At 46.3% G+C, this 13,102-nt stretch overlaps 1 protein-coding gene across 1 annotated transcript; it reads right to left on the reverse strand.

The window, feature by feature from the left end:
* Positions 1 to 3,784: 3,784 nt before the first annotated feature.
* DUSP7 (dual specificity phosphatase 7) lies at positions 3,785 to 12,841 on the reverse strand. Its single transcript, XM_073352459.2, has 3 exons — positions 11,902 to 12,841; positions 8,348 to 8,776; positions 3,785 to 5,772 (listed from the first exon to the last, which is right to left on the reverse strand). The coding sequence occupies exons 1-3, from the start codon at positions 12,314 to 12,316 to the stop codon at positions 5,465 to 5,467; spliced, it is 1,152 nt and encodes a 383-aa protein (XP_073208560.1). The 5' UTR covers positions 12,317 to 12,841; the 3' UTR covers positions 3,785 to 5,464.
* Positions 12,842 to 13,102: the final 261 nt, after the last annotated feature.

A 13,102-nucleotide genomic window follows, 5' to 3' on the forward strand; every position in this document is an offset into this window, starting at 1 on the left:
GCGAGGGTTGCCCAGCAATGACACAGGTGCTGGAGTAGGGAGCATAGGCACTGTGTACCGTGCACAAGGGCTGTGTGCCGAGGGGAGTCAGAGCTGAGTGTGGGGCAGCTAGCAGGGCATGAAGGCGAAAGGCAATGAGTGATGGGGCATGGATTACTTGATTATTACCTGTTCTGTTCATTCCCTCTGGGGCACCTGGCACTGGCCACTGTCGGAAGACAGGATACGGGGCTAGATGGACCTTTGGTCTGATGCAATAGGGCCATTGTTATGTTCACCTCACCTGTAGCTCTAGCTCCCAGTTCTCTCGAATTCCCGTAAATTTTTCTAGTGCTCTACTGCCCTTCAGCCCCCAAATTTGAGGAGAACCAAAGCAGAGCCATTTGTTTTACAGAGATTTTTTTAAGCCAATGTCCCAGATTTCCAACATTCAAGCCCATTTTTCTTGATGAGGCATTTGACTTAACTTACTGGACTATTACAATCCGTGGGAGAGTGGGGGGTTCGGAGGGGAGATTATGCCCTGGGGATAGGTAAGTAAGAAAGATTTGTGGGGAGCCATTAAAAAAAAAAAGCCAAATCTTAGATTCCCTTCTCTTCCACTGTGACATTGGCTGACAGGTCACTGTCAGCATAAATTCAGAGTTTCCTACTTTTCCTTGGCTGGAAACTGACAGAGGCAGGGATATGAAAAGCAACCCGTTAGTACAGAGATGGCCCTATAGGGCCAGTCTGATGGGCTCCTAGCACTTAAAGATAGGGATGGATGAGATGCAACTTGCAGGTGAAATTTCCCCTTTCAATTCCCATGTGCCTGCTGCATCACAGCTGAGAATATTTGAAGGGGTTTCTCCCCCCAAATCAGGGGGAGAGGGGTCACCTAGCTTTGTTTGTAGAGCAACCCACTTTGTGTAAGAGCAAGGTATGAGTTGCTTGAGGCTAATTATTTATCCAGAAGCCTTCCCTGCTGTATGTAAAACAGCATCTTCTGGCTGCACTGAACTCCACTCATCTGAATTTCACCAGATAGTGGCATTTCTCTCACCCAGCCCTAGCTCCTCTGCTTAGCTACTGAGGGGTCTGGGGGCTCATCCAACACTGGGCACATGTACTTGCTAGGGCAGGAGAAATAGACTCCGTCTCATCAGCCTTTTCTAGTTCTGATTACTACACTTCTCTGTGGCTTTTAGGGCTTTGCTGTGTTTACTGGTTGCTTTCAGTTTTTTTCTCCTCACGGAATTATCTCTAAGACTTCAGAAGTCATATGTCTCTGTGCAAATCCTCTGTAACAAGGAGCAAGAACCCCAGAGCTCCTTAACACGCACAGATGCTTAAGCACATGGCTGGGCTTCCATGTCAGGGCCAGAGAAACTTGGACAAACTTCCTTAAGAGACCGCTGGGAGATACCACTCTCCGGAGGTAGGGATGCTTAGCAGGGGCAAACTCTTTCACAACTTAGGCAAAAGGACCTTCTAATGCAACCTGCTGCTGGTAACATTTGCAACCACCTGAAGCCATGCTAGGGTGTGGGGCATTGTGAGATCAAGCCCTTCAGAACTAACATAGCTTGTTTCACACAGACGTTGCATGAATACAAATTCTTGTAGTTAGAGAGATTAAAAATAGCATCTGCACTGTTCCAGACAGCTACAATCAAGCTACTGTGAAAGCCAGCTCACATGGCTGATGCTAAATGCTATTATTAACCTGAATCCTATCCAACAGTATTGTAGGAAAGAGAAAAATCAGATTGAAGAGAATATAACCACGTTACTACCTGCTGAGCTGTTCTGCACCTTTCCAGCCCACATTTATGCTTTTTCATGGTTTCCAATCTTCCAGATGAACCGCTGTACCATGTAATTAAGGGAGGAAAAATTTAAAGGTCCATCTTTCCCTGTGTACAAGATGGATTTTCATTTGTCGAACCACAAACAAGCCTCTAAATCAATATATGGATTTCTATCATGCAGTAAGCTTTCTGCGATGGGGACACATTAGGGGGAGGTAAGCAACACACAAAGGTTCACTTTTCTTCTGCTTCAGACTTTTGACTATATTAGCCCCACCACCACCACTACATCTGAGGTCCTTTGCAGAATAAAAAGCGACAGTCTTTTGTTCCCCGACACCAGGTACAAAAAGAAAAAACAAAACAAAACAAAAAACACCTCATTTGAGGACTCTGGTCCACAGAAAGGATTAAAAATAAGTAAGTTTGTTATTCACCCACTGGATTGAAACAAAGAATACTGAAAAAATAGAACTTTGCTTTTTTTAAAATTTCTCTCAGCTGGGACAATGGAACTAAACTGCCGAGTTTCACTTCCCAGTTCACATTGGTGCAGCTTGGATTTGCAGTTCTGTGGGGGAATGTTCAACTTTTCAACTAAATAAAAAACACATGAACACTTTGTAGGTGTTAAACCCATTTGAACAACAAAATAATCTTGTTTGGCCTAAATGAATGAGTGGTGATTTGCATTTTGTCTTCATTTGGACTACAGATCAAATAGATAGGATCTTTCTGTTCCTCTTGGTAAACAGATGCTATCAGGCCATTGAGTCAGAGTAAAGACCCGTCTATCACTTCCTTTCTGAAATACAACTACATCTGCATTAGGGCATAGCCCAAGTCACAAATCTGAATCATGCACCAAAGTTTAAACTCTAGAAATGGTTCCATGTCATAGTTCTTGTACCAGGCGGTTAGGTACCAGAGCTAGGGCTCTGCCCTCACAGCTGGGCTGTAACTAGAAGTACATGTGGTGATTTCGAGCTCCCCTCTCCCCCAACTCCTGATTTCACATGACATTCAACATGCCAAACGAAGTAGCAAGGGGACTATCAACCTGATCTGAAAAATGCAGAGCATCTACAATTCCAACTGACTTCTTGCTTCAGCATCAGGCCCTAAGTTACCGTTACTTGCCACTGAAATGAAAGCGGCCCCTTTACATCCACTATAGAAGTTATTGGCAAGGGCCAGGTGTCCCCCTCAAGCCACATGTGCCTTATGAACAGAGGGCTTTTTTGGGTGGCGGTGCAAGAGGGTCAAAACCAGTATGCGTCTCATGCTGTTCTTTGTTCTCTGGTGTATTCAGTCCTCATTCTCCCCACCACCACCCCCACTACTGCAAGATCTCAAAAATTACACTAAAAAAGAAAAGGAGTACTAGTGGCACCTTAGAGACTAACCAATTTATTTGAGCATAAGCTCTCGTGAGCTACAGCTCACTTCATCGGAAGTTACACTGTTCACGAAACCAAACACCATGCTTGAACACAACCCAGAAAGTGCCGTTCACGGTCACAGGAGGACATAAAACGGGCCATAAAAAGGGATAAGAGAACAGCCCGCCCTTATACAGACAGGTTTCGCTGACTAGCCAAGCACTGGACACAGAAACATGATTTTTAAAGAAAAAATAATATTTATTTGCAATATAAACAAAAGTCCCAATATTGGTTCAGTATATATATAGGGTCATTAATTTACCTTCATAACTCAGAAAGCAAAAACCATCCCTCGCTAACAAGCTCTCATTTGGATTAATCAGAGGATGTATCTCTTTCCTTTAAAGAAGACAGATCACTTACAGCACAGGAAGCCTTTATAAGCCAGCTTAGCTGTAATGCAATACAGATGCACTGTCTAAAAATCCCTGAAAAAAAAAAAAAGTTCCTCCATGAGGTAAAATGCAATTAGGATATTTTCAATTTGCTCGCTCACTCTCAGCCATACTTATGTCCATTCTCCCTTCCCTGATGACCCACAATCCCAACATTGTTACAAAACAAAACAAAAAAAACAAACAGAAGACAACCAACCAAAAAAAAAAAAATCATGACGACAGCATCGAACTTTCCTCTATATGGAGGGGTTCTTTTTTTTCTTCTTTTATTTTTTTTTTTTGAAAAAAAAAATACAAAAACCTGGATAAATTTAGAAAAAAATTCCGTGGCTTTCTCTTTTTTTCTTTTTCATGTTAGTTACATGAGAGTTCCAGTGGATAAGGAGGTGGGGAGAAGGGAAGGACTACATTGCAGCCAATAAAAGAAACCTCCAGATCCATTCTGCCCTCCTCCCAGACGTTAGTACCACTTCTTCAGCGTATGAAACCTTTGCCAAACGTTAGCCAGAAACATGAACAAGTCTTCTTGTTCTAGAAGGCACGGCAAAAAGTTACTCAAAAAAAGGAAACCCATCGAATCTCCATTGAACGCTCTGAAAGTCTTGGAATTTGCCAGTTTTTACAACATTCTGGTCATTATTTCACACATTTCCACTCCCCTTCCATGGTTTGCACATGACTCCGCAGCAGTGTCATGCTGTAGAAACTTTGCTCTGCTCCAGTCTTTTGGAGTACCAGTAGCACTCGATTCCCACCCCTGCACACATAAAAGAATTAAGTGTGCCAGATAAGTGCCAACATCACAAGTACTTTCTTCACTTCAGAAGCTGGAATGATTTCAGGCCAGCTGGATGACACCAACCATCATTCGACTGACGGCAGAGGATGAGGGCTAGCCTCAGACATGCTTCTACCAACTCTGGAGGCTCCACCAGGTTTACCTCTGGCAACAGCAGACAGTGTTTTTTGGTGGTGGGGTAATGGGGGTGGTATTTAAAAAAAAAGCTTGCAGCTTAGTCACCTTGGCTGATTCAGTGCAGAGTTTATGATTGTGAGTGTGGAAGTGGCAGAGAGGCTAAGACCAACTGGCCTTCACAAATAACAAAGCTTCCTACCAGATGCTAGCAAGAACAGCAGCATGTGTCTCTCTCAGGGTGTACCCAGTAATATGCCAGGACGTCTCAAGGCTTCACAAAGTGTGCAAAATGCATTTGGTCAATATAAACATTTGATTAAAAAAAAAAAAAAGAAAGAAAAAAGAAAAGAAAGATCAAACAAGAACAAAATAAAATACTGGTTTTGCAACCTCGTCTGTACAAACAGTCAGGAACTTACATATTTAAAACAAGTTGGAGCCCAAGACTCAGAGGGTAAGATTACCTTTTTTTAAAAAAAAAGGTAAACGTGGGTTTTAAAATAGTCTTGGGCCAACACCCTTTGTTCAAGGTTGCCAAGTGCGTAAGTCTCCTCTACTTTCCACAACAACCTACCACGCAGGTAGCTTTGCGTGTGGTTTGTGTGAGTGTGTGCGGTTCACTAGTCTCAACACATCCAGGAAAGCAGTTATTGCCGGTAACAGCTGCGCTCAGAACGCCACAAGATCCCCCATATTAAATAACCCCTGTAAAGAGACTACTCTTTGATCCACTTTGATTAGCATCAGGATACTAATAAATGGCCTTAGCCTTTTTAAAGCAGCGATCAGACACCTCTACTTGGAGAAACTAGTTCTTTCAAGGCTGCCTGGCAAGATACATACATTTTTAATATTTGAAATGCTCAAGAGAAGCTATTCAAGGCTCGAGTTCCCAACCAAACAACATCCCCTTCATGTGGACTCCAAGGTGTTCAGCTGGAACAGGTTGTGATTGGTGGGGGTGGTGAAGTACAGTTGCTCACTGGGGGAGCGGTTGTCACATGGGCTGTTGAGCCCCAGAGTCCTCTCAAAGTCCAGGAGCTGGCCCATGAAGTTGAAGTTCGGGGAGATATTCGACTTTTTCCTTTTCACGAAGTCATAGGCGTCATTCAGGGACAAGTTCATTTTTTGCATCAAGTAGGCAACGGTTACTGTTACAGACCTGCTGATGCCGGCGAGGCAGTGAACCAGGATACCACATTTCTTGGTACGGGCCTCATCTGAAACAAAGAGGGGGAAAAACAAGGATACATTTAGACTTCTGTAGTAAAAATGCATGTCCTGGAGCAGGGCTAGATAGCAGCTTCACGCCTATAGAACCAGGTCATTGCCAGCAATGGACCCACTGCTCCAGCCGTTCAGAGTGACACTTTGTAATTTAACTCCACATATTTTTCTCCTCAAAAATCAGGCACCCTGACAATATACCCCAGTGATGCACTCAGTCATACTTAGCACTTCAGCTTCCCGGTGCTTAACAAAGACTAATTAATTAAAGCTTACAACACCCCTGTGAGGTTAGTAGGATTGCTTTCGGTTTCATAAAGGGAAGAAACTAGTGCGGTTAAGTCACTTGCCCAAGGCCAGAGAGAGTTGAAATTCCAACTCCAGAGTTCCTGGCACCCAGACCTGCTCCACACCCCTCTCACAATTCATATTAATCAATCAGTGCTAAGATGGGGTTGTGAAGTCGAACCCGTCATGTGACCAGAAATGAGACACACAAAAATCAGCAAAACTGAGGGGGTTTTTTGTGTGTTTTGTTTTTTAAAGACATTTATTTTCGGACTACTGTACAGTGGAAATGGATTCAAGTGAACTTTAAAATAGAGGAACTTAATTACTGTGATCTTGTTCTTTAGGCGTGGGGATTGGGAAAACAGACTTCCCTATAGCAAGATTTGTGCTATAGTGAATCTATCAGGACATACGGTGGCAGAGGGAAAAGGAAAGATAGCTTGCAGTAAAACTGCCATTTCTCTTAGCAACTGCTGCCACTGCTTGAAGAACACAGATGTACTGTCTCTTTCTCAGAGCCTGAACAGCGTGAACTGACATCATAGCGTGAACTGACATCATAGCGTTGAGAGAGAGAGGAATGCCGCTAAGAACATGGCATACGTTAAAATATACTGCAAAGTTTACTTCTGGGCAGAACAATGTTTCAAACAAGTCATTTGCCATAGAGCGTGGCTGTGAAGAATAAGGTACCATGAGAAAGGAAACCTCCAGTCCCGCTCTAGTCAAAGCCAGAGCTTTTAAAAAATATATATAAATAAAAAGTACTCCAACACTACAGACTCAGGGATGGGCGGAGAGTAGGATACAAAAATTAAAAATAAGCCTCAGGTTTGACTTCCTAGTCCCCATTACTGTGTGAGAAACTCCAAGAGAAAGGACACCAACTCTTCAGATTGCATTGCTGCTCCTGCAATTTCAGAATTTCGCTGAAGTGTGTGTGTCTTTTGTCTGAGCAAAGCCCCATTTCTAAGTTTTGGATTTATAGTAAGCAAGTGAGATAATCCTCCATTTCCTGTCATTAAAGACAAAGCACAAGAGGTTGGTGTTCACAGAAACATGGGTTGACTATAGCACAAACAACCCAAATGCCACAGCTCATCAGGAACCTGATGCATCCACCAGGAAGGTGAAACAGCATCCCTGCACCTTGCTAAACCCTTGGGCTTTGGACCAGAACAGTGCTATGGGGGGAGCAATGGCAACTGGTTCCTCCAACATAGCTGCAAAGCACCCAAGGTCCTAATACTGTATTGTTCCATTTAAGGCCTCACAGTAGAAGCACCTAGGCCCCTTACACAGCCTATGGTATGAAGGCAAGGGGATCATTTCATTTCCTAGAGATATCAAAGCTTTCTAATGGTTCAATTGAGGACAGCTGCTTGTGCCATTCAATCCTAATAAAAATCTGGTGTTAGTAGGCCAATGACTACCATCCTTGAACAGCTGACATGCACACTGGAAGCATGCATTTTATTCAGCCTGACAGTCATCTACCACAGAACAAAAAGCATTTCTGGATGTTAAAGCTAACCTGGGAAGGGATCTGTCCTGCAAGGACCTTTAGTAAAAGTGTCTTAGGGCTTGTTTACACAGGGAAATTTACCAGCATAACTATATCAGTATGATTGTATTGCTATTATTGTACCACTAGAACTCCGTGTTACACTGGAATAGGAGCAGCTACATTGGCAGTTACACCAGTAGAAGTAGAACGGTATAATTACACCCATACATTTCCCTATGTAGACAAGTCCTCTGATTTTACCTCTAAGGATTAAGAATCTCCCTACAGGTATGGGGAACAGGCAACTGTAGACATCAGTCAAACCACAACATTTCTTGTCAGTCCACATTTCCCAAAACAAGAAGGTACCCTACTCCTGATTCTCCACCGCCTTGTATAGTAATTTTATACGGATGTGAATACCTATGTGAGGTGGGAGGCAGTGGACAATCAGGCCCCATAGCTGAGGTTGTTAAAAGTAATCAATTGTGGGGAACCCAACTTCAGATGCCTTAAAGGGAGACGGGCTTGGTCAGCACCAGTACTCTGAAGATGAGGCACTTCAAAAAGTACCTCAGATTGGACACTGAAAAGCAGTTGATTTTGGGTGGCTTGATCTTGGCACGTGACCAACATCTGATCTGAGAAGTGTACAACTTTTACATCCACATACAGACAAGTGGTGACTGCTATGGCACCGTAGCTCACTGCAATCTCAAGTTGTGATTGCTAAAGGCATGTTCTGCCAACAGCGGAATTCCAACACCTACCAATGAAAGCGATGGCCTCAGGAAAGAACTGAGAGAGATTCTGGCTCCAGTGATCCGAGATGGGAATCTGTTTGTATTTAAACTCTCCGTTGTGCTCGAACATGTTTGGCAGGTTGGGAGTCACATTTAAGATGTACTTGATGCCGTATTTGCCCAAGACATCTAGGTTGGTAGAATCTTTGGCACAACCCAGATACAGGTAGGGTAGGATCTGGACAGGGAAGGCAGGCTGGTTGTTAGGGATTGGGCTCCCATCCGACTCTGTGGCACTGCTTGGCTCCCTGTCAGACTCGCCGTCAGAGCAATCAGAGCTGATCCTTAGTCCTCCAAGGCCAAGGACAGATGCAGGAGGAGAATTGCTGGGTGAGGAGCTGTCAAGGTTGGTCTCACAATGCTCAGAATATTCGGTCTGAAATTTGTTAAAGCCACCTGGGGGAAAAAAGGCAAGTTACTATTTAAAACAAGAGATTCTTGCATCCGTTAGTGGGTTAAATTTGGTAAAACACAATTTACTTTGGTCTTTGTTTCTCCCTAGCAAAAAGGGAGTGTAAATTCAGATCCCTGAAATGTAGATTATAGGCCCGATAGTGCTACCCTTACTCCTGTAGAGTAGCACTTTACTCAGCAAACAGTCCCACTGAAGTAAACGGAACTACTGATGTAGTATGGTACAGGAGTATGGGTAGCAGAATTACTAAGTAGGGGCTCAATCCACTTCCCATTTAAAAATCAGTTGCAAGAGACTCATTGAACCTGAGCTGGCTTTCACCAGAGTCAAATTTTAGTAAATTTTGGTAAATTTTAGTTTCCTAATAATTTAATACCTTGAGGTTCGTGGAGATGTAAACCTAAGTCTTTTTCCATTTGAGATGGCTCAGACAAGAGCTATTGTGCTATTTAACGTGTAAGGAAGCCACAAAAAACAGTCAAACCATTCAAACCCCATCTACAAAAGATTTCACTTTAAAAACAGTTAAAATGACATGGGTTTTGCATGGTAGATTGATTCCAACCTCTAAGCTGTACGGTACAGACACACTTTGCATTGGATCATTTGTTACAGAATTTTTTAACATAAGAGAATCGTTTTATATAAAAATACAAAGAAGAGACCGAGAGGATCCAAAATGCTGATTTCTCAGCATTTCCTCTTCAGTGTCTCAGCTTAGCAGTCTGAGGAAGGAACGGAAAGTGGGGAGGGGGGAGAAATCTACCTTCTTTTTAATATATATTAAACAGGAGTTTAGCCATCATCATCCAAAGCTGACAAGGTGTCATTAGAAAGCCTCCTGGAAACTTTGTTAGTGGGTTTGGTGGTTGTGAGTGGGTCATTGAGTAGAACAGACAGCTCCAGCCACATCCATTCATGAAAACAGGGCTCTTTCTTCCCCTCCTCCTCTTCCCTCCCCCAATAGAGAAAGACAACATGGAGAAGCCATCTTGGAATTTTAATTGAAAACATTTCCCACCAAAGCCCCAGGAAAAAAGGAGAGCAAGAGAAATCTAACTCCTCCCCTCACCATTAAAGATGGCTTAAAAGTAACTTCAAAGCTGTTTCTTCCTTCTTATGGGAGAGAGCAGTTTAAAAAGCAAATGACAGAGCTAATCAGATAACACTAAAGAGATATGGGGTGGGGGAAGGGATTTCATCAGGAAGGGGAAGAGCATATCCACAATCAGATCAAAAGCTATGACTGAAACATATCGGCAGGCAGGTCCCTTTATTTCACTTACGAACAGACCTAAATGCTAGAAAGAAGGAAATGCTCTGTCCCCAGATAATCCATTCCCCACCCCCGCCATGCACTCCAAAGAGCCTGATCATCTCCTCCCTCCCCCACATATCACTGGGCTCCTGGGGGGGGGGGGGAAGCGGAGTGTGGTTTTAAATGGTTGAAAGTGACAATTTTGCTTCTGCTTCATTTACCATTTCTGCCTCAACCCTGCCGCCCAGCGACCGCAATGGGGTGTGCTTTGGGAACAGAGGGTGTCTAACTAGGCCAGTGTTCGGGGGGTGCCTTTTGAGACAGTTAGAGGAGGAAAGAAAATAATTAACAAAGTGGAATATAAATCAAGATCTTAAGTATGGAGCTACGAGGAGTTGAGCGTTTTCTTCAGAGACTAAAAGCAAGGCACCCTCCCACTTCTATAGAGTGAATCCCGGGGAGGAAACCTAGTTGCTCTGAGCTATCCCTGGGTGTACATCAATGGAGTGTGTGTCTCAGAGGCTAAAGGGGAAGGTATCAGTACAAGAAACATCCCCTCTTCCACAGAGGTTACTGGATCTAGGAATTTCAAGATGGAGAGGGGGAACCAAGAGCAGTTTTGATGGAAAATGAAGCTCTGACCACTCAAACTTTGCTTTTTTTTAAAAAAAATTAAGCTTTAGTCTACGGGGAAGATAGTCAGATCTTCTTCTGGGTAAATGTCAAGAAAGGGACCCTGCCACTCCAGAATGCCGGAGGCAGGCCTTTAAAAATACTCTGGGAGCAAACCGTCTGTCCCCAAATGGTTTCTACAGCCAGTCAGAGGCACACATGAGAGCGGGGGTTATTAGTACACAAGGGATTGTTTTCATGCCAATGGGGTATCCCGCCTCCACTCTTCTCTGCTGGATAATAAAGTTCTGCTTTACTGTGGGGAGTTTTGGGGGCTGCTCTAATTACTGCAGGTCAGTTTAGGACATAGGAGACTGCGCATGATCTGTGCCAATCTGAATTTTCCTTTGAGAGAGAAAAGAAGACGAAAGATGCATCTATCTCCCTCCAGTAGGAATCAGATGTGGACTAAAGAAACGGATGAGGGGCAAATCCTTAAGGGTGGGGAAGGGAAAGGAATCTGCTAGGTTGTTACTTTCACCCTGCCCTGCTCTCTGGAGGGAGAGAGGGGAATCCCCCTGTTCTCTTTTAGCCTCTGGATTGGAAAAGGGGAGGGGGTCAATTCGCTTCCCAGACGAGTTGCAAAGGAGGTGGTGATAGCGGTTCCCCCCTCCCAAGACACAAATGCAAAATTCGGGGCGATCTGGCCAAACTCTCCACTCCCTCAGCACACGGAACCATTTTGTAAAAAGATTAACAAGGGAGAAAATAATCCAGGCAAAAGAAAGTGTGTGTGTGTCTTTCGCTCCAAGTCTGAAATCACATCCTAGCTCGGCTTCCCCCTCCACACACAGGAGATTAAAAAGAGATAATCCTTGTGTGTGTGTGTGGGGGGGGGTCTATTATCCCCCCAAAAGTCTCGATTTCTCCTCAGAGAAGAGTCAGAGCCAATCGAGGGCATATGGGGGAGGGGAAACAAGGAGGAGGAAAAAAGCCCTAAAATAGGAAATCCGTCCTGGGGGATAAACTGCAAAGCACGGGGCGGGGGGGCTGGACAGAGTTTGCGGGGCCGCCAAAGGAAACACATCTGTGATCACATGGGTGGGGGGGAGAAGCTCTGAGGTCCGAGGAGAGAGGCAGATTGGGGACTGGCGAGTTTAGGGAGGGCGATCTGCGAGCCCCTTTTCGGGGAGGGAGGGAGGCTGGGATAGGGACCGATCCGCCCCCGCCCCTTACCTTTCAGGTAATACGCCTTGCACCCATCGTCCCGCAGCTTCTGCAGCAGCAGCCCCAGGACAGAGCTGGGGGCGCCGTTGTCCTGCTGCCACTCGGCCGTGGCCTCGTCATAGAGCAGCACGGTGTCCGCCTTGCAGCGCTTGGCGAAGCGCTCCTTGTCCTCGTGGTTGGGGATGATGGAGCGGATGGGCAGGTTGCCCTTCTTGAGGCGGCGCAGCATGAGGCCCGGGATGGCCAGGTTGATGGCCGTCTCGATGTGCGAGGACTCGAAGAGCTCGTGGGGGCGGCAGTCGAGCAGCAGCAGCGAGCTGCCCCCGCCGGACTCCAGCTCCTCCTGCAGCCACTCCACGCTCTTCCACGGCACCGCCGCCGCCATGGGAGCCCGGGGGGAGCTGCCCCACAGGTGATTTTTCATGAGGCTCGGAGGACAGGGGGCGCCCCCCGGGTCCGAGGAAGGGAGCCCACGGGCCGCCGCTGCCGCAAGGGAAAGGCCCCCTTCCCTCCCCCGGTCCACTCCCAGTGCACCACCGAGCCGCAGGCAGCGGGCGCCAGAGGGGCAGGCAGGGGAGGCGAGAGCGATCCCAGGGCTGCCAGACCCGCTCTCCTCCCTCCGGGGGAGCCTGCTGAAGCAGAGATGCCGCCTTCCCCTTGCAGAAGCGGCGAGAGGGGGATCGCCCGGCGCCTGCCCCCGCCCCGGGGAGGTGGACGCTCGCTGCGGATTGCGGGGCTGCCCTCGCCCTCTGGCAGCGTGGCCGCTACCGCTCCAGCCTGAAAGACGCTACCGCCGCGGTCGATTCGCTTCCTACCCTCGCGGGCTGGCTCTGCCGCCTGACAGCCTCAATTAAAAAGGGGCTTCGCCATCGGAGCGGCGTGTCATGCTCCGGGAGGCGGGACCGGGGAGGGAGAGCGCAGCCGAGAGGCCAGCCTTAAAGGGGACGCGGGGCTCTCCCACCCTTCCAGGCGCACCTCTACCCATGGACCCAGCTGCCACCGCCTGGGAAATCGATGGCAAGTGCAGCCTGCCCCCAACCTGAAGGGCCGGGTCCCCCCGCTTTCTGGAAAACACCCTCCTCCTCCCCCCTTACCACCATGGCTACCACATGGTTTTAAAACAATCTTAAAGGAAGGAGAGCTGAGAGAGCAGAGCGAACCCACTGGCTATGTTAGGTGAGGCATTTCCACACAGCTGCACAATATTTCT

The sequence above is a fragment of the Lepidochelys kempii genome, chromosome 7 (genome assembly GCF_965140285.1).
Source record: "Lepidochelys kempii isolate rLepKem1 chromosome 7, rLepKem1.hap1, whole genome shotgun sequence".
NCBI classification, from domain to species: Eukaryota; Metazoa; Chordata; order Testudines; family Cheloniidae; genus Lepidochelys; species Lepidochelys kempii.

Coding starts and splice junctions, on each gene's coding strand:
- DUSP7 (XM_073352459.2), bottom strand. CDS start 12,316: ATGAAAAATCACCTGTGGGGCAGCTCCCCCCGGGCTCCCATGGCGGCG. Junction 8,777..11,901: donor CAAGGCGTATTACCTGAAAG/GTAAGGGGCGGG, acceptor TTTTTCCCCCAG/GTGGCTTTAACAAATTTCAG. Junction 5,773..8,347: donor TGAGGCCATCGCTTTCATTG/GTAGGTGTTGGA, acceptor TCTTTGTTTCAG/ATGAGGCCCGTACCAAGAAA.